The sequence below is a fragment of the Hippocampus zosterae genome, chromosome 8 (assembly GCF_025434085.1).
Source record: "Hippocampus zosterae strain Florida chromosome 8, ASM2543408v3, whole genome shotgun sequence".
Lineage (NCBI taxonomy): Eukaryota > Metazoa > Chordata > Actinopteri > Syngnathiformes > Syngnathidae > Hippocampus > Hippocampus zosterae.
In genome coordinates this window covers 17,512,002-17,533,174 of record NC_067458.1, presented here as the reverse complement: position 1 = coordinate 17,533,174, position 21,173 = coordinate 17,512,002, and the positions used below count along the sequence as shown (strand labels likewise).

Here is a 21,173-nt window from a genome sequence, read left to right as displayed (position 1 = left end):
GTGATATTTGTATTTGTTTTGTGTGCCGTGAGAATTTTCTAATCTGAGCTCAGTAAAGTTTGGGAAACACTGGGTTCGATTTGTAGCTGTACTCAATGCTGTGTCCGGCAGTACACACAAGGAGAAGTGAATCAGAATCACGGGAAGCTATAAATATCCCAGCGTATGAGATGCGGTTGCCTTCAAGGCCATGGGAATATAGTGATGATCATTACAACTGGCGATCATAATCATCACCGTAGCTGGTCTTACCCTGGCAGAGATCAGCGCAGTTTACCCAGAAGGCCGGTTGCAGCAGCATCAAATGTAAATTTATACGATATTGAGCTTCTCTGCTGTTTTGCCTTGAGCGAGGAACACACGTACACACATATACGCATACACTACCTGCGAATGTGCAATGTGTGACTCAGTCAGATGAATTTTCGGCGGCTGATGGTCAAATGCAAATTATGGAAGAAAAGGGGGCTGGTGGGGGGGGTTCAAATCATGGAAGCACTCCTGTCGCCCTCCAGCCATTGCTGATCTTTTGCCCCCCCCCCCCTCCACTTTCCTTGCCATGGCCCTAAATGTCAGAGGTCATCCATCGGGGTCAGCAGGGAGTAGCACTGGCCGGAGATATATCGCCATGGCAACACTCAGCCCACGAGAAATGGGGAATTGTCAGGGTTTTCTTTTTGCCTCATGGACTAAAATCTCTCTCTCTCTCTCTCTCGCTCACACACACACACACACATATGGCTGGGAATCGCATATTTGTTTTTCCACCAGTGGGAGTCTGGAACCTGATTGGAATCCAAACTTCCACACGGTGGTAACTCCAAACCAAGGCTCAAAAGAAGTTATTTCAGCATGTACAATATTGGAGACATTTTTATTTATATTTCAATATTAAATATACGCCTTTGCTCAATAAATGTTGGAAACCGCTGAATTGTCACGCGCATTATCAATTGGACTTGTGTTGTGGACCTCAGGTGTACCTAATGTTGTGTCCGGCGGCTGTGAATGAGAGAGTATTAGCTTGCCTCTTGCGACATCTAGTGGCCGCTAGAGACCTCGTCCTCGCATGCTGTTCTGATATCAGCAGTGCAGGAGGAAAAGGGGGGGAGGGGAGATGAGAGGAGAGAGCCCACAAGACTTGCTTTTGTCTTGGGGGAGCTCCTCGGGTCGATGCCTCGTCCCACCATAAGTCTGATCGCAGCTGTCAATCAACAGGTCAAGGCGGCTCGTGGGGATCCGGACGCTGTAGAGAGATCAAACAGCGGACCCGAGGGATGACAGATGCAGATGGAAGGAGGGAAAAAAAGGCAATAAAACATTGCTTCAAAGATGGTAACGGTGCACTGGGAGGCAAATTATTGTTAACAGTAATCTGCAGAATAGGCGTCTCGCATTGCCATCGATTGACTATTAAAGGGCCTTTGAAGGGAGACGGGCTATTGTTCGTGGCGGGACAGGAGAAAGAAAATGGCAGTGGTTGGACTGCTTCTCGTTTTCTCCTCAGAGCCTAAAAGAATGCTAACTACCTACTACTTGCATGCAATCATGTTTCCAAATAGGGAGGCAATTTGGACTCTCCTGCCTTTTATATTACAGATGTGGATGGTGGGGAGGGGTAGATTTCGTCCATCACTACCGTAGTCCACTGTGTTGGTCATCCATCAGACACTTTCTGTTGTTCGTGTACGTTTTTGTGTCATTATTGTTTTATATTAGTATTATATTTAGGTATAAATTTTTAAATTTAATAACTCAAGATTATAATCAGACTCAATTTTAAATTACCAAGTCTGGTTTCTTTTCTTCTACTCCCCCTTTTTTTTTCTTTAGTTTTTCCTGTTTGCTGGATGATTGCTTACCCTCCAAAGCGTTACAATCTGGTTCTGAACCTTATCGATACAAAAAATGACAAGAGGACACATTTTTGTGACCATACCGGTTCTATCCTGCGATATAATTGACCCGAATCAGTGACGCGTATTTGCGGTGGTCGCTTAATGAAACGCAAGCCTGAGTGAACGCAATCATCAGAATGCTAACAAACAACAACAATGTGATACTGTATTTTGTCTGCAACAACTGGCTGTTAGCCACAATACAGAATAAGGTGACTCATTTTTTTCGCACCTTTGTCAAAGTCCAGGCCCGGGGGCCAGATCTGGCCCGCCACATCATTTTATGTGGCCCGCGAAAGCAAATCAAGCATGTCAAGTTCCATGATGCTTGCTAAAGTCTGAACCGAAATTTCAAATTGTCATGTTGTCACGTTGTGCCCGAAGCGATAGACAGATCGCTTCGTGCACAACAAAAAATAATGAATTGGATCCCCGAGATAGCAGACAGAAAACGAGATCTTGTCAAAGAACAAAAAGAGGCTTTAATACGAAACACAAAATACCCGACAGGAAAAATAACAAAAAGCGCTGGTCAAATAAGGACCAGGGTAAAAATAAGGTAACAACAGAAAACGCTCGCGGAAAACAAAAGCGAGGAAGATCTGAATAGGCTATAGGAATATCTTGCATACAATCAATACTAGAACGACTAGACAATTGCCAGAAGGCTAGGAAGCAACGAGTAATATTAATTTAGTGTTTACTTTCGCGAAGGAGCAATGGCGCGGCGTGGAATTCTCCGGCAGTGGGATGACTGCCTGAGTCTCTAAATAAAGGGGGGTAATCAGCCCGAAATTACGGGCAGGTGTGCCGATGGCGGAGGAGAAAACCCGCCACCTGCTGGCGGACACGCGACGTGACACATGTAATCCACAATAACAGTCATTTTTCTTGACTTCTAATTTTAAAACAAGTTATTCATCAATTTGTTGTGCGCTGCGTATATAATATGTGAGGGGATTAAACATTGATATGGTTTTCCCAAATTCATAATGGCCCTCTAGGGGAAACCGTAACTACAATGTGGCCCGCGACAAACATGAGTTTGACATGCCTGTTTTAGAGGAATGTCCAAGTGGGCTTGGACATCTAAGTGGAGACTGTGGCACAAAACACTAGTCATGGAGATTGACCAGAACTGGCCATTACACATGGTCACGTGATTTCTTTTGACTTAGTGAAGCAGCCTGTGGCTCACTGTCCGCTGAAATCATCGTACACTCTGTTCCATGTAACCGTAAAAAATTGTATTCATGTGATTATAAGGTGGCTTTTTTCAATTTTTTAAAAATAAATGTGACAACACGGAACCTTGACTGACCAGGTACTAGATATAATACCCGATGGCACCTGGTTTTGTCCATTTTGCGCCTTCTGCATGTGTGTGTTCTGCGTGTGGTCAAACTACAGGAAATCAGCCTTGGAATGCTCGCATTAAAACACGGCCATATTGTTTCATCGCCATCTCAGCGGGGCTGATCTTCTTAGCTCACTCTTCTCAGCTAATCAGGAACATCTTTGGGCACTAATCTATGCACCCCTTGCACCCTTCCGCCCATCTCATTAGATTAACAAAATGGCCTGCGCGCGCACACACGCAGACTACCTGACCTCATTTGTCTTGAAAGGTAGTTACACGTTATTGTTTGAAACGGGTTGATTTCAAGGCCCGGCAAATTTTGGACAACAGGTTAGCTGTAGCTTGACGGACTCGATGAGGCCCTTTGAGCTTGTGACCCCCCCAAAAAAACCACCCAAACAAACGTCAACTATAATCACCGTGGGACGGAATGTTTTTGAATAACAGCAATTTTTTTGCCCCTAAATCTTATGATTGTGATTTATTATATGATAATGTTTCACGGTCTTCTTCCCGTGTTTTTTTTAAACGAAAAACAATAAATATAGTCTGTATACAGTTTATTTTTGAAATTCAATGAGAATCGTTAACTTACTAAACACATTGACTTACAGTCTAAGGCGAGGCAAACCATTTTTACTTGTACAACACATTTTATACACAAGCGAGCCCCAATGTGTGCTTCACACAGGCAAAGACATGACAACACACCAAAGCATTTACACAACACAATTAAGGAGAGCAGAGAAAAAAAAAGTAGGTTACAAAAATGACTTCCTTTTGTAACATCACACTTTTTAAGGATTGTGCGCACTATGAATCGGTATTTTGATTTTCTTCTACAATAAGCGTCTACCGGTCATTTAGAAATGAATGACGGAGAACCAACTCCTTGTAGTAAATCTGCAAAGCCTGCAAATATATTCAAAATGCATTCAAAAAAGCTTAATCAGTTGGGTCATAATTATGGTAAGTGTGCGTGTGCGCGTGCGGGCGTTTGTGTGTGTATGTGTGTGTGTGTGTGTGTGTGTGTGTACACACGGCAAACATATGCAACCAAATTAAAGCCTTAAAGCTGGTGAATTGAAGAGGATTTGGAGCGGAGCGCAATTCATGCGAATTAAGCAAATTAGGTCTCCAATTAGCATTTGACATTGCATAGGGAGATTTGGTGGACGTGCCTCCCAACCCCCCCAAATAAATAAATAAATAAAATCAATTTGCCGGATTTTTCATTGTTCAAATGTGTGTTATGATGTTGATCATAACACACGTCTTTTTCTTCCCTTTCCAATTCTCTCATGCGTACTGTTGGTCCTCTTGTGATCTAATTTCACACCAAATATTGCCTTATTGGAATATTCGATCATTTGTCGAGACAAACAAAGTTGACAAAAGTCAATGCGTAACCTTTAATCCTCTTAGGCGGCGTGGATGTAAATACCAACCACAGCCAGTCATAGAGGAATTTCACTATTGATAGTTTAAAAAAAAAAAAGACATTGGTTAGACATCAGTATGGCAAGGCTTCTTCTAATGAGCAGCGGAATTTCTTTGCAAAACGATTTAGATCTCATAAAATATGCCATATATCGTCTGAGTTTGAAAACTTGGTAAGAGAGCCCAGGAAAGGGTTTATATTCTAATAGTTGTGGAAACTAACATCTCAGAACCGGTATACACATGTCAATGATAAGAATTTAACCCGCTGTTATCTTCTGGTAAAGTTTAGACTACTTATGCCTTGACCGCAGCTTGCAAAAGTACAGAACCGACACATACTTCTTGCGTCTGAAGTTCTCACTCATTTTGCGTCTTTTGAGAACCTGATAAGCAAGCCAACGATTGGTAGGAATTTAAATACTGGGAACTAGTTATCAAAAAGAAACTGATTTTCATCCTGACATGTGATTTGACATTTTTCAAATTGGATAATGTCTTTTTTTTTTTTTCAAAGATTTGGTGAAGCAGCATGCAGCTCCTTGGCCAAAATTATGTGTACTCCCCAGTCCAATCAACAATTCTTGGTCTTTCCCGATATTTATGACACAAATATTGAACTGTTGTCACAATAACTCACCATAAGTGTTGTGCTTTTGCTTCGTCTCGTTTCCTCATTATGTTCCAACTTCCCCAATTAATTAGTGACCTCCCCTCTCTCCATCCTTCCCTTTTCTCAGCAGTGGTGGCGGATTACGGCGTGTGATAATCTTCCTATTTCTTGAAACTGCTTGGGATTGTCCAGATTATCCGGCCTCATACACTCAGGGGTCGGCTTTGGAAAGCCCACCCCTCCCGGCCCCAGCCGCCGATTTGGGTCTCTTATGCAGGAGATTTTGCATCCCGACAGCTTTTGACTAATTAGCATGTGACGCCGGGTGGCGGTGTTAGCATCGGGCTCACTTTTCGTACCATCCGAACACATGCGCACACACACACACACACACACACACACACATAACCACACACACACACACACAGTGACAGCAATGTAACGATTTATTGTGATATAATATTGCCTTTAAACCAAACAGTTTGAATGTTTTATTTTAAAAAAGAAGTACAGGTAAGTGCAATTGTTAACTTTGGTCATTTACAAAACGGCATACAGTATTGTGCAAATGTTTCATTTCTGGGGCTCCTTTTTTATTGGTCGGTGATCTGCATCTGAGAAAAATGAGCGCCATGTAAAATAAAATACAAATAATAAAATAAAATAAAATGTTAAAAAAAACACACACAAATGCTGAAAAGTAGGCTGTTTCCTCCATGAATTGATTGAACTTCCAGGTATATTTAGAAGACATCTTCTTGTAATTGCCCATCAAGGTCTTTCAAAATTTTTGGTATGGTCCAATAGACTAGCTCATTTAAGCAACACCAAAAACAAAATCACGGGGTGTTTATTAAGTCTGGACGCATGACTGGCGACTCACGTGAAGCCGACAACCCAGTCATCTCCCTTTCAAAGTCATTCGACATCGACAATAGCAAAATGATGGGCGGCCCATCTTGCATGAAAATGAAATCTTCAACATTATCCGCAGCAATGAAAACAGGCCAGATTTCACCATGCATTCACGTTATGGCGAAGAATTAATGTACCCACAATCCAGTCGGAAGTCGTCCCATAAGATTTAAATTCTCATACATTAAAGAAAAGAGATGAAAAATGCGAGGGAAAAAATACATATGAAATTATCATGCATTAAGGAACAGACAAAAAACATTCGGAAATAACGTAAGTACTTTTCAATCACTTTGGATAATGCGTTTTTGGTTTAACTCGTATTCTCCTACACACAAATTCACTTATCAGATATCAGGGTCCAACAGAGACATAGCATAAACACATCTTAGCCGAAAATTCCAGTGAATCAGTGCCAAACTGATCCTAATCACGCTAAATTTTAGTGGTTCAAACTTAAGGTCCAGAGACATGCAGACCAGGGTGAAAGCCTGACACCTGGCCACTGGACCAAGGCCAGATGAGTCTGGGGGCCAAGCAGGATAAAGGTAGCGAGTGGGCCTGTGGGCAGCACCAGCAGGGCGCCCTCTGGTGGTGGTTGACTTGGTATGGCGAGCCGAGGGGCGAAAGGAGGAGCTGCCCGGCCGCCCTGCGGACCCTCCGTCGCGTCCTCCGGCAATGGTAGTCTCCGTTGGAAAAGTCCTTGTAGTTTGATGGGTGGACAGCCCAGAAGTGGCCTTTGCCGTTTTCGCTACGTCCGGCTTTGATGAAGCAGTCGTTCAGGGACAGGTTGTGGCGCACGCTGTTTCTCCAGTTTTTATCCTGCGATGACACAAGGGTTGCCAAAAGGGGTGTCACTAATGCGAAACAGTGGAGCATAAGCGGGTGTTAAGTTGATCTCATTCGAGATGTCACCTTGCCTCGTTCTTAGCAAGACTCGCGTGAGAATGGTGTGTCAACACCGAGTATGATCTCGACAAGACACGACACCCGGCGTTACTTTTTTAGCACGTCAAACCGGCCGATCGAGCATAATCCAATAGACCCACCTTCAATCTGCCATGCCACCCTGCGCACCTGCTAAAGGTTTGCAACCTAGCAACCGGATTACGTTATTTGCGAGTTTGCCAACAATGGGATTGTGCCTGATTGTCTAACCGCTCAGACAAAATACACGTGCCAAGTAGGTCGCTTTGTTTGCGATTCTCCTGTCGTTTGTTTAACGATGTTCTCTGGTGCATGAGATCATCAGGTGTGCCGCGGGAACAGGTCTGAAAATGATTGTTGACAACTATTTATGTTGTTCAGCCACAAGCATCTATGCTAGCGTCATTTTGTAACAGTCAAAAAAAAAACCCAAAAAACTATGAAATATTCTTCCACTAGAGGGCAGCAGGTACAGTTAAACCGGTGCCATTCATACAACAGAACAAGCCATTTCACACCGAGTACAGAGATCATATCATCATTTTGGGATCACTTTGGCATTTTACTTTCATAGTACACTGTGAGATTTTTTTCAAATGTAAAATACGTGCTGAATAAAGGTTGGGAACCGCTGATTCCGTGGCGAGACTGGCTGATACCTTGCTCTTGAAGTAAGGGTAGTGGTCCATGATCCACTGGTAGATGTCGCACAGCAGAAGCTTCTTCTGCGCCGACGCCAGGATGGCCTTGGAGATGAGCGCGATGTACGACTGGTTGGGTTTTTCGTCGGACGTGGCTATAGTGGTAGTGGTCACCTCCTCCTCCCCCTCCTCCTCTCCTCTGACGTCCCTTTCTCCGGTCTCTGCTGACCTCTCCTGTACGGCGACCACCTCTTTGGGTTCGTGACGATCGAGCAACGTCCGCTCAGCCGTCGCTTCCTTCGCCGAATCTTTGGCTCCCTTGTTGAACAGGAGGTAGTCGATGGTGAAGCTCAGTCCGAGTCGCTCTCGGCCGCTCCTGTCCTCCGTCGTCACCTCCGGTGTTAAATAACTGGCACTCATGACTGACAAATTGCACCTTTGAGATGAAACGTGAAAAATTCTGTGCGGTCTTTGGAAAAGTTGGGCTTTTACAGCATGGCCCGATATCTCACCCCTTGGCTGCTTTCGTCCGAGTCCTAGCGTTGACAAGATCACAGATAAAGATGAGCCTCTCAACTGTTGTTAACCTTGATGCGCTCATCGGCAACACGATCTCGATGCGCGTGGAAATGACGTCAGTCTGTGAGGTTAAACGCGGCGACTTTTTCGAAACACAGAATTTTGGCAAAGCGTCGGCACCTCTTCGGCTAGCCCGACTTTCCACTATCCTCCTAAATCAAAGTTGGGCTTCACACCATTTATATGACGGCAAATTGATCCCTCACAGAAAGGGGCAAAGGAGGCACAGGGGAGGTCGAGGTAGGGGGTCTCAATTTAGGCGGATTATTTTTACTAACCTAAGCAAATCTGTGTAATTACGGGAGATTAAACACTTAGGACTGCGCGAGACACGGAGCGCACGGGATGCATGTTGTAGAGTCAAAGGGCCTTTAGATGCCACTGTTATCCTGTTAAAGTTGTTTTGTCCAGTTGGGGAGGCTGTACGAAGACTTGCTGCAATTACAATGGAGCAGTAATTAAAGTTTTTCCACCATTAATGTGACTTGCTAGAAACTACCTCCTAGCCTGGTAAAATGACAAAAAAAATAAATAGCATGTAGCGCGTAACCGAATAACTGGAGCATTTGGAGCAAAATGAGTGTTTCTAGTACGAACAATTGATCTAGAAAATATGTCACATTTATTGATTTTTTTTTTTAATGCAGATCACTATAATTGATGACAATTGTTTTTTTTTCAGGACACACTGACTGGTATAGGGAACTGTTTGTAATTCCCTTCAGCTTGAATAAGGCCTCATTACCAGCTGAAGAAAAATAAAGCCAAGACTTTATGCTTCCACTACTATGTATCACAAAATAACACCATACGATGTGTTATTTTGGTGGTAAGCGCTGTTGTTTTCATGAAATTGGAGTCAAATGTATTCTCAATGCACATGTCACAAAGAGCAACGGAATTCACTTCATGGTTACCTGTCCAAGAGAAAGTTATTTCTCCAGACTCTCCGAACCTCTTCATGATATTATGGATTATAGACGATGAGATCCCTAAATTCTTTGCAATTGTACGTTGAGAATCATTGACCTTAAACTGTTTGACTATTCTCAGTTGTTCACATAGAGGTGAACTTCGCCCCATCTTTGCTTGTGAAAGACCTGAGCAATTCTGAGAAGCTCCTCTTCTACGCAAGCATGGCACCTACCTGTTCCCAGCTAGCCTGTTCATCTTTGGGATGTTCCAAACAGGTGTTTGATGAGCATTCCTCAACTTTCTCAGTCTTTTTTTTGCCACCTGCCCCAGCTTTACTGGAACGTGTTGCAGCCATAAAATTCTAAGATAACGCTTGTTTCCGAAAAGCAATAAAGTTAATCAGTTTGAACATGAAATATCTTTGTTGTCGTGTATTCAATTATATGGGTTGTACATGATTTGCAAATCATTGTATTTATGTTGAACACAACATCAAAACTACATTGGAACTTGTGTCTATTTTCTGTAAGACTTCTTTATTGTATTTCTCTTGTATTAAATGTGTTTTGTGTATCCAACCATGTAAAGCACTTTGTGAGTCCTTTCGTGTCAGTGTTATACCATAAATTAATAAACTATACTTACTTATATTTGTCTCTATTTGATGAGCTCACGAATTGTAAAATGGTTGCAGTGTTTGACGTGCATTCATCACTGCATTTCCTGTGGTAATTGTACAGACAATTTCCGATGCCACACAATGATGAATTGGACCATGTTGCCCTCTTCTGTTTCAAATGAGGAACAGGAAGTACTTCTCAGCCAATTTTAGGGAGAGTTGCTCGTCGTCCATAGTCATCATTGTACAAATTGCCATATATATATGGTCCATAACGTCTGGGAGAATTACTCTCTCTAAAGAAGACTAGACATAATGATAAATATGAAACATAAAGCACTAGCTCGTGCTCTACCATAGCAGCGTCAGACCATTGACAGAAGAGTGTTTCTTTAGTGACATATTCCGACGTGGGGTGATGGCAAAACAAAGCACAGGATATTGTGACATGATATTCTTATTCCATCAATTGATTAGCTCGCGGGACTCGAGGGGGTATCTTTGCCATGTGCTGTTTAAAAACCAGGAGTGGATCTTCCAAGGGAATGGATAAAAACTCGGTTCTCAGGGAATTCGTTTTGGGGCAACAAATATGGCGCCAATTGAAATATGAGTTTTAAGCACTTGGTGGCACGTATTGAATGTTGACTAATAAACGTTACGTTGCTGATTGCGTGCATTATCTTTGCTTGTTGGCCCGCATCGCAGACAAAGCGCCGAGTCCACATTTCCAGAACCCGGAGTGGATTTTACAGCTCGGACGGGATTCCATCGCACCATGCGACCTCATCCACTTGACATACCGCGCTTTCCATCCATGACGGGTTCGAAACCAATCAGTGACTCACTTTGACCAAACCGCGACATTATAAACCCGTATCACCGTGAATATCGAATTATAGTCACGGGTCACGTCACGAGTGGGCCACGCGGCCTAATTTGGAAAAGAGACCCGTCTCTTAGTATTTCTTAAAAAAGTTACACTGTAACTTTAAAACACGATGTTCCCGCCCATTTAGAAAGGAGTGCTTCGGGTCCCAGTGAGTACCACTCCGCGATTGGCCAGAAGGAACTGTCAGTCAGAGCCAGCTAGGCGCCCCATTGGTGAAAGACTAGTAGTCGGCTGGGACTCTCGCGGTACTGCTGCGTGAAGATGGCGGCCGAACTGGTGGAGGCGATGGCAAGTAGAGCCTCATTCGCTTTGGTTTAATGGGAAGCCGGGCGCGAGAGTGTGCGTCCCATCACCCGGCGCGGACGCTGAGAGTTTCGGCGGCTTTGTGTGAAAACGACATTAAAGCGCGTACTGTCACGAATGTGGCGTAACAGGGTCGCGTCGAAAGCGACTAGCCTCTGTTGCTAACGTCGCTTTTTACCTAGTTAACTTAGCAAGTACGAAAGGGTTAGCTTCCTAGCATCACGCTGGCTCCAAAGAAGATGCCGAAAATGAATGATGGCCAGCCTAGCGCACTTGAGGTGTCTGTGCTATCACACTTTCATGCGTTTCGAATCGCTTGCAGCTAACATTATCTCTTGTGATGCGCGCTTAGTTTGCCAAGCTGTGCACCTGTCAAAACGTTCGCTTGCCATGATTGAACACCGAAAAGGCAGTTTTCCCAGCAGAGCTAGCCGGCTAGCAACGTAGCCTCTATTGATAATGTTTAGTGAGGGCGCGTTGGATTGACCAAACAATGTGTTCCTTTCTCCTCAAATAGAACAACCATAGGCTGCTTTTGCAGCTTGTTAGGTGTCCGTATGTCAACGTTGTTTACCCACTGCTGTCGAGTTAGCACCTTTGTTGCTAACGGCTTATTTGTAAACACCTCTTGGTTGCTTGTATTTGTATGGGAAATGGAGGAAGTAACAATACCTAAGCCACAGGCAACGCATGTAACATTTCAATGTGGAGATGAACGCTTTTCACTGCCTTGTACGTTGCGTTGGAGGTAAGTGATGTTGCGCACGATTGTACGAGAAGTTGGAGTCGTCACAAGGGCGCGTTTCAGTGCACGTTTTACCCTTTTGTTTTTGTATAAACAAAGTTCGCCAGTGCTGTCATGGCCTTATCATTGTTCTCCCATGATGAAAACTGCTCTATTATCCCAGACGTTTGTTTTATTCGATTTATGTTCCGGAAAGCTAGTTGAAATGAAGTGGGGTGGCAACTACTGCTTATTTTGTTAATAAATTAATCTGTTGAATAATCTATGGTTAGCATATCCCGAAAGTTTAATTCCTATATTCCAAAACGGCTCATGATTTCAAACTACTCCCTTAATAGCACCAGAAATGAATTACGATACGCTATGCCGTATGTCGGACAAGTGGAATAATAGAAAAGTAGTAAACTATTTACAACATCAGCAATGTTGTTTGTTTTCACAGTAGAGTCCTGGGTTTTGATTCTGACTTTTAGGCCTGCAAAATAAATGTTCTCAAATTACATAACAGTAGATGTTTTATTTATTTTTAAATTTTTAATTGACTTTGCTTCAAATTCACCTACATATCAGTTGCAGGTTATTTACAGCAAGAGGTTTGCGGTGTAAACAGTGTCGTCAATGGAAGGTATGAATTTGCCTGTAGACAGATTTGGACACTTCTAGCCAATCGCGGTAACGCATGTTGATGACGTCTTTGATGTCTCCCTCCGTGCTAATGCTCAGTCTGACCGAAATGCCAAAACTGGCTAGCTCCAAGGAGATGTGGAAAAAGACCTCAGTGAAATTAAATGTTGTTGCTTTATTTTCATGTTCTCGTAGAAGTGACCAATTGATTTTGACAATTGGACTCATTCACTTCCTGCTTTGGTCTGTAACGTGTCAAAAATACTGTTGATTGTTATGAGGCAGAGGATTTCGGTAACTTTAAATTCAACAATGGCTTGAAATGATTAATCTTAACGCCTGTACTGTGCTGTGGCATCTGCTGGTGAGTAACATACATGTTCAAGTATAAAAAGGTTGTAGAAAATAAAGTGAACCTGTAACGTTTGAAGACTCATCCACAAATTGAGAGGGAGCAGAGATTAATTATATGCTATTTGGATGAGCCCCTACCTGGGAAAACTGTTCTGCGAGGTGAGGTGATATGTTGTCGTCATTTAGGTTTCCCTTCGGTGACCTGATGTGATGATGTAAAATAAGTCAAAACGAAAAACAAGAGGTTCAAGTAGGGCTGCAGCAATTAAATATTTTTAGAATCAGCCATTCGATTGAGCACCATATATTCATCAAGTCGCCAGATAAAATTTGCATTATGATGGTAATATATAATGTGCACGTGTGATGCAGGTATTGTTCTTGTCCACTTGGGGGCACAATTTCCATATTCGCGTTGCAGCATTTGCGACTTTGTGTGTGGTTATAAAAGACAGACCCTGGACTTTTGAGTGAAAACTGAAAGAGTGTAGTTGGCTCTTAGCCAGACAGTGCACTGTGTGTGTGTGTGTGTGTGTGTGTGTGTGTGAGAGAGAGAGAGAGAGGGAGAGAGAGAGAGAGAAAAACACTGAACATAACGTACTCTCCTTTATCGTTTGTTCAATAAACAAAGTGCCTCGTCGACTGCATCAAAGATTTAGCTTTGACTTTTTTGTGTCATAGTTATTCGATTAATTGTTTGAGCCCGAGTGTCAAGACAGGTTGATTTTGTGTTGATTACCTTTGAGTCAGTTTTGTAGAACCAAGCTTTCACAATGTTAAAGGTTTTATTGCCAAAATGTTGAAAAATAACTTAAATTGTTGGGGCACGTTCTTCTTTGCTCAAAAGACTTGCCTCACAGGTTCAATCATTCATATTTTGCGCAGCCAAATGCACTCTTACAAAATGTGAGGACTATCAAAGAAATTCTTGTTTTCATCAGTCATGTAATCTCTCTCCTTATGTTTTGTTCTCAATCCAGAACATGGTCAAAAGTTTCCGGGTCTCCGACCTGCAAACGCTGCTGGCCTCCATGGGCCGCAGCAAGAGCGGCTTAAAGCAGGACCTGGTGGGCCGGGCTCTAAGGCTGGTCCAGACGGAATACAGCCCTGAGCTGCTCAAGAACGTGCGGCAGCTGTACGAGTCGCGCTTTCCCAGAACGTCCGGCTGGCTGGCAGCGCGGCGCCCGGAGGGCATCCCGGTTTCGTACTCGTCCCTCAGCTCGACCCCGTCTGCCACCTCTCAGGGGGCTGAATACCTCAACGGCATTACCAAACCATTGGCCACTCCAGCACCGGAGGTCAAACTGGTGCCACTGCCCTTCTATCAGACTTTAGAAACACTGCTTCCACCTACAGAGCTCAGTGAGTATACTTTTTGATCCGTTACGTACGCTGCTCACCTTGTTCGGGGTTCTGGGGTTGTGTGGTTACTAGGGATGCACGATCACCGTGGAACAGATAACTATTGGACTGATCTTGTCGGTGCGGGGTTTTATATCACATTCATCGTTTTTTTTATTGATGCCATTTTAAACAGAGATATCATGATGAGAGCCTGAGGCCAATTGTCGTGCCATTCATTCAATACCATCACCTCATGTCACAGCATTATAGTGCATGGTCCTCGTGAGCTGTCAAGCCAGTCGGCGATCAGTCAGGGGCCAAGGCTCCCGTCTCCGCCACTTACGTGGTGCCGTAGAAGTAGTATAAATATATTTTTTTTGGAATCACGGTCGAACAAACAGTTAAGCTGAAATCTATTGACACGGCATCTCTGTTCCCTAACACTGATAATTTTCTTCCTAATGTCCTCTGCGGCTTGGTCAAGAGGGTTGTTAAACTGTTAACACCTGCTAAGTCTCTCCCCATCTGTACTTGAGTAAAACTGGGGAGGGCAGAATAAAAACGCTGCTGGCTACTGTTTGTGGAGATACGACGTAATGAATAATCGGGGTTGATGTATTCCTGTTGATGTGTTATGACAGTTGCCCAGAATAACGAGAAACTGCAAGACAGTCAGTGCATATTTGAGTTAACACCAAGTCAAGCAGACCAAATCAGAAACGCAAGGTAGGAATGTGGAGCGTTTCCTAACCATCCTTTTTTCTTTTTTTTAACTTGCTCCCCTTGAGTCTGGTATAACTTGTGGCCTTTGTTTATTGCAGTGAAATACGCCCAGGAATTAGATCAATCCAGGTGGTTCTTAGGTAAGAATCAACTGCCTTTGAATTTGAGCACTTCAAGTGTCATTTTCCGGTCGTTAAAATACTCTCAGCCACCACATACTTATCATCGTTCACTTAATCATTGTTTTTCCATTCTGTAGATTTAGTTTCATTCTTATTTTGGGAACGTTTTCTGTGTTGCAGAATATGTTACACAGACTCCATTGGGGTTCAAGAGGACCAGTATCCTCCGAACATCGCCGTCAAAGTCAACCAGTCCTACTGTCATGTCCCAGTGAGTTATTTTATAATATACTACAGCAACACGAGTGGCTTTGTTTAAAAAAACAAAATCAAAACATTCTGTTTCTTTGTCAAAAAGTGAAAAATGGTCTTTGGTGCTGTAGTAAGAGAGAGCCTGAATATTGCAGTGTTTCAATTATTTATGGGCTAACTCCCAACTTTAACGTTTAAGCACCCAAAATCGAATCCGGGGAGTAATTTCCAGAAACTGTTTCTGGAACGGTGTCGTGATTGTTTGTCATTTGTTTTTCAGGGCTACTACCCCTCTAACAAGCCTGGCGTGGAACCTCGCCGTCCTTGTCGCCCTGTGAACATTACTCCTTGGTTGCATCTTTCCACGGTCACCAACAGAATCACTGTCACCTGGGGAAACTTCGGCAAGGTTGGCATCGACTCGAGCCCTGTTCACGAGGACTGTTGATTGTCGTGTATTCATATGACTTTTGAACGCTTGCTTTCAGCGCTACTCTGTGGCAGTGTATTTAGTGAGGATGTTCACTGCGTCGGACCTGTTCAGCCAGCTCAAACTCTGCTCTGTTGAGAGCGCGGAGCGCTGTCGTGAGCGCAGTGAGTGTTCATCTTCCTCTATTGAAGAACTTTTGCCAAAATTCTGAGTAATAATGCTTGTACGTGTATTTATTTGTAGTTCAAGACAAGCTACGGTTTGACCCAGAGAGTGAGATTGCCACTACGGGCCTCAGGGTTTCTCTTATTTGTCCAGTGAGTATTGTTCTTTACATAAAGGGGATCTGCCACAGAAAATTGATCATGATGTTTGTTTTCAAAACAGTTGGGTTTCTGATCTGTCCGGGCGATGAATTAAATTGATTGACCTCTTGCGATCTCAAAAACATAATCGAAATGATTAATGTGCCAACAACGCTGTTTGTGCAAGTTCCCGATGTTGTGATTGTACTCTGAATGCACCAAATGACTTGAGCAACAATGGTGTGTGACATGTATTCTGCCCTCCAGAGTGTACTTGAAACTGGTTCATGACATGCCAGTGTGAGTTAACTGTCAAAAGATACACCACAAAAAATGACACTGTCAAATAGACATGCTTTTAAAAAAAAACGCAAGAATGAATGCTCAAGTCAATGTAAAATTGAAGATGCTCCATGACCAATGGCCACAATTACTAACAGACTTTTTTTTCTCTCCCCAGCTGGTGAAGATGCGCATCGGTGTGCCATGTCGAGTTCTGACCTGCGCCCATCTACAGTGTTTCGACGCGGTCTTCTTTCTGCAGATGAATGAAAAGAAGCCCACATGGACCTGCCCTGTGTGTGACAAGCCGGCGCCCTTTGAGCTGCTCACTATAGACGGGTAAGGTTGTGTCCATTTGAAAAACTCTACGACATTCTTAATACTTCCCTCAACTACAGTACTGATGATTAATCACCAGTTTCTTTCATGCTAGTTTATATTGGGTTGTGGTTTAAAAAAAAAAACATTAAAATCAGATCGTACTCATGCCACTGAGCTCATTTTCCTATGAAAACAAAATAAAAATGCCATGTTTTGAATAAAAAATACTTGTGGTTTTAAAACAGGATTTGTTGGCATAAAGGAACAAATCTACTGTACAACTCGGTATGGGGAGTTGGTGACATATTTACAGTTAAATTTCATGCAGACTATTTGATGTGGTATATATACACCTATGACTTTGACTATTTATGGAATGCAATCACAAATTGTTTGTTTTTCCGCCTTAAATCGGGACTTTGGAAAATAGGTGTCGCCAAAAAGCCAAAGTGTACGAGTCAACTGATGTGATGTCTTTTGAGGTACCACAAAATCTCACATGCCGACAGTGCGAACTCTGAACTATTGAGGCGTATTTTTCACCAAACAATTTGGTAGCATGCCCATCATGTCAGGCACTTGTTTGACTTTGTTATGCTAGAGCGATGTGCAGCACTGCATCTGTACGAGGCTCACCCATGACGACCACGCGTGTGTTTCAGGTTGTTGTCTGAGATCTTGAAAGAGACAAGCGAGGAAATCGAGGAGATCGAATACCTCACCGACGGCTCTTGGCAACCAATCAGCGACGACAAGGAGAAAGAAAAGGAACGAGAACGCAGCGATACGCCTGAGTACTCATTGGTCGATATGTGTACGTGAAAAACGCTTACTGCATGTTCCCACATTGCACAGATTTTTCCAAAATGCAAAGTTCGCAGATGGAGATTGGACTAAATGTGGATGGAGCTAGACATTTGACGAAAGTAAACAAAACAGCCATTTTGTAAAGAACCTGAAAATTGATTCGATGACAGTTCTGACTGTCTCGGCCATTGGGTTCAGAAATTGTGGATAAAAGCTGTCCCCAGAACATGTTTTGGGTCGTTTGGAGTAGTTTGAATGCAGTGTGTGTGTAGGTGTCGGGGGATGGATGTGCGGGTGGGATTGATGAGTGGTTGGGCATGCAGATTGAGACGTTGAGGTTGACACTCGCATTCAGCCACACCCTGGTCTCCGCTCTGCAGCCAGGGTTTATTAAGATAAGATATCCTTTATTCGTCCCACACTGGGGAAATGTACAGCCTCCAGCAGCAAGAATGTATGTAGAAAGAAGAAAGGAGAAAGAGAAAAAAAACAACAACACATCTTTCAATTAAATACAATATGAACACAAATGGATAAATCGCAGTACTATTTACAATTTTCCTTCACATCATTTAATTATTATTATTATTATGATATTTTTTATTCATCAGCCTGACAGCAGTCGGTAGGAACGAGCGTCGGTATCTCTCCTTCTTCCAATATTTCTAATTCCAATAACTGGGGAAAACTTCCACTCTACTCCCAACCTCCCACATCCATTTCCCACTTAATTCACTCAGTCAGTGATTAAAAAAAGTCATAAATTGGGGCACTCATACGTTAAGGTACCACTTTACTAGTTAGCCAGAGTTCTGAATGCTGGGCATTCTGGGATATGGCGAGGCATGCTATCTGTGTGATTGCGAGGCAGCCATTTTCTCAAATCTCCTTCCGTGTCCTGATTCCAGGTGTTCCAGAGACAAACGGCCACTCGCCGGCCCACAGCAGCACGAGCCTGTCAGGCAAATCCACAGGGGCGGCGTCGGCGAGCGTGGTCAGTGCTGGGCCCGCCGCGCCGGCCGGAGGAGGAGTTGTGGTGGATCTGACTCTTGACTCGTCCTCTGAGGAGGAAGGGGGCGGGGGCGGCGGCGAGAGCGAGGACACTGAGGACAGCGCGGACAGCCCCACCCCCAAGAGGGGCCGATACAACTACGACAAGGACCTGGTCACTGCGTACTGACCCCCGCAGCTACTCTTCAACCCACCTCGCCCTCTCATGGATTTGACGAAGGGGCGGAGGGGCTGAAAGCACGGAGAATGGAACAGTAATACACTAGATACAGTGACCCCCGCATCATCAAAAAACATCACAGCCTTTTAGCAGTTCCACACACAAATAAAGAATCTTCAGTCTAGCATCATTAGGATTCCCGTTTGTACTCGACTCAACCACTGGAAGCCAACCACTTTTGGCTGACCATCATCCTGCAGCGAATATTTGTACTGTACTTCCCTCAATGAGAGAAATTCAGTGGATTACCCGCTCCTCCCCATCACCTCCTACAAACTCTTTTCTCAATGGACGTTGTCATCTTTGCTGTCTGACCAGGAACAAAAAGCTGTCCACGTCACCGTGCGTTCGATTTTTGGCACATTTGAGCTGTTTGCGCTTCTCAGTTAAAGGGGAAGTCAAGTCAAATATTTACACTATGTTGTATGCCGCCCCACAAGTGTAAACGCCATTCTCTGATTAATATTGTGTTCACGGAAAATGAGTGAAGCAACAAAATACTCATTCATGTCTGCGTGGCCATTTTGCCGCTTGCTGTTGACTGAAAATGACATCACAGTTGCTTCGGGGATCAGGTAACAAACAATCACAGCTCAGCTTGTCCCACGACCAAACTTAGAAAACAGGTGAGCTGTGTGGTTGGTCGGAATTAGAGCCTTGATCGGCTGTGATGTCCTTTTTAGTCGACACAAAGTGCCAACATGACTCCCTCCTAAGGTGGATTTTTTTTTAAAGCATATTTTGCTGCTTAATTCCGCAAATGCAATATTACTCTGAATGCTGTGTTTGGACGAAGGAGCTGCGATGTTATTGTAAAGAACACTTTTACTTGACTCCCCCCGCCCCCTAAAAGGTGGTAAAAAAAAAGAAGAAAATAAATGGCAAAAGAATAATCTGAACGTGATGCAAACCTCTCCCATGGCATTTTTTTGTGTGTGTGTTAAGATTGGATTCATTTTAATTTAAAGTACATCACTGATCTAGATGCGTGATGCTTTCCATTTACGTATTTTATTTTGCAGTTTTTCGATCTTAAAAAAAACCTACCTCAGTCATTACACACAGCAGACTGATCGGAGAACAAGTAAAAGAACATTTTCTGACGCCCATTTTACACTGGAGATTTTTTTCCCCTCCTTTAATGTCTTTTTTTAATTTCCATTGTTCTATGCAGTTCATCTTGAGTGGAATCAGTGCTGTCATCTGGCTTGTACTTGGGAGATCCCGTTTCAGGAAATGGTTGAAGTATGGCAGCCTTTGGCTGTTCAGTTAGCAGAAGAGAAGCCGCTCTGCTGTGCTTGTTCCCCTTTATGCGGAAGGATCTAAATTTTTCACAAATGCTGTTATCTGCCCCTTTTCCTGCGCTTACACCACGTCTATTCGATTGCATCATTCAATTATTGAATCTTGTGTGCAGTTTGGACATTGAGCTATCTTATTCAATTGACTTTGCTATTTTGCAGTGGGTTTAAATTTACTAATATAACATGTCGGTAAACACGAGCAACTTCTCCGTCTGCCTACAATCCTTCAGTTCAGTTTGGATAGGACTTTTTAATTTGGGGCCCGGAGTCGTTTGCACACTTTTTGTTTATGACTTTAAAGCCATTGTGTCGTGAGTATCCATCCAAACACCTGCAACAGCACAAGGACCAGAAAATTGTCTCGCTGCGCTTAGCACGGGGATCTCGTTGATACTCTGCAGCTTGAATTTAGGTTGTACGTTGAGTTAAATCTGGTCTTCCAACTTGTTTTCTCACCCACACTCCTCATCTGTCTCCAGGTTGTTGGAGGTCCCACAGGTGTAGGTTTGCTTCTATGGAACTTGAGCCAGATTTTTTTTTTTATTATGTTTTGATAGGGGGTGAGGTTGAGTATGAGGGCCCGAGTGTCTGGTTATGACTTCAGTATGTTGTGGCATCTCTTATGGTAAATGCATAAGGTAGCATGGACAGATGCTTACAATCCATGATGTAAATGTTTTTGTTTTGTTGTTTTTTTTATATGTTCATATTAAAAGTCAATAAAATGTAAATGATATTTTTATTATTACGCCTCGAATTGTTTCCAGTTGTTCCGACAGGCAAAACCAGAAGGGAAGAATCGGGATTGGATACCTGATGATGGTGATGTGTGAGTACTAAAAGGGTGTGTGGTTCAATTCCAGATGCTCAGTCTTCAGGATACGATTGTACAATTGAACAATGATCAAATTCTAACAGCTGTTAATTGATGTATGGAATTAAAGTCAAGTTCTTTAAAATGTGTGAGGGTGTTTTTTTGTTGTGGTTCAGATGTGTGATGTGTATTTAATCTTATTTTCTGATTCCCCAGCCCCTTATTCTACTTTTTAAAAAAGTCCCCAATCCTTGGTTTACATGATCAACACTACAATCAATTTTATTGTAACATGTATATTTCCTCTATGTGTAAACAAAATTACAGCTTCATGAGCCAAATTGTGAAAAGACTAATACTTCAAAAATATCGTACTGGGGGAAGAAAATGTATAGAAGGTCAATGTTAGAAGA

The 21,173-nt window shown here is 43.1% G+C and overlaps 2 protein-coding genes and 1 long non-coding RNA gene across 4 annotated transcripts in view; 2 read left to right on the top strand and 1 right to left on the bottom strand.

Moving 5' to 3' along the window:
* LOC127606490 (uncharacterized) overlaps positions 1–9,302 on the top strand; it is a 34,711-nt gene extending 25,409 nt beyond the window's left edge. The window contains exon 2 of the long non-coding RNA XR_007963799.1: positions 9,056–9,302. This is a non-coding gene — a long non-coding RNA (uncharacterized LOC127606490). The remainder of the gene's footprint in view (positions 1–9,055) is intronic.
* foxq2 (forkhead box Q2) lies at positions 5,744–8,407 on the bottom strand. Its single transcript, XM_052074878.1, has 2 exons — positions 7,813–8,407; positions 5,744–7,048 (listed from the first exon to the last, which is right to left on the bottom strand). Exons 1-2 carry the CDS (start codon positions 8,212–8,214, stop codon positions 6,683–6,685), a joined length of 768 nt encoding a protein of 255 aa, XP_051930838.1. The 5' UTR covers positions 8,215–8,407; the 3' UTR covers positions 5,744–6,682.
* Positions 9,303–10,955: 1,653 nt separating the features above from the next.
* pias4a (protein inhibitor of activated STAT, 4a) lies at positions 10,956–19,367 on the top strand. Of its 2 annotated transcripts, none has more exons than XM_052074804.1 (11): positions 10,956–11,087; positions 13,806–14,187; positions 14,811–14,895; positions 14,991–15,032; positions 15,195–15,285; positions 15,547–15,675; positions 15,755–15,860; positions 15,940–16,013; positions 16,462–16,622; positions 17,267–17,418; positions 18,320–19,367. In XM_052074804.1, exons 1-11 carry the CDS (start codon positions 11,061–11,063, stop codon positions 18,589–18,591), a joined length of 1,521 nt encoding a protein of 506 aa, XP_051930764.1. In that variant the 5' UTR covers positions 10,956–11,060; the 3' UTR covers positions 18,592–19,367. The 2 variants fall into 2 exon arrangements, with proteins under 2 accessions (XP_051930764.1, XP_051930763.1); XM_052074803.1 differs by lacking the exon at positions 10,956–11,087 and adding an exon at positions 11,108–11,380.
* Positions 19,368–21,173: the final 1,806 nt, after the last annotated feature.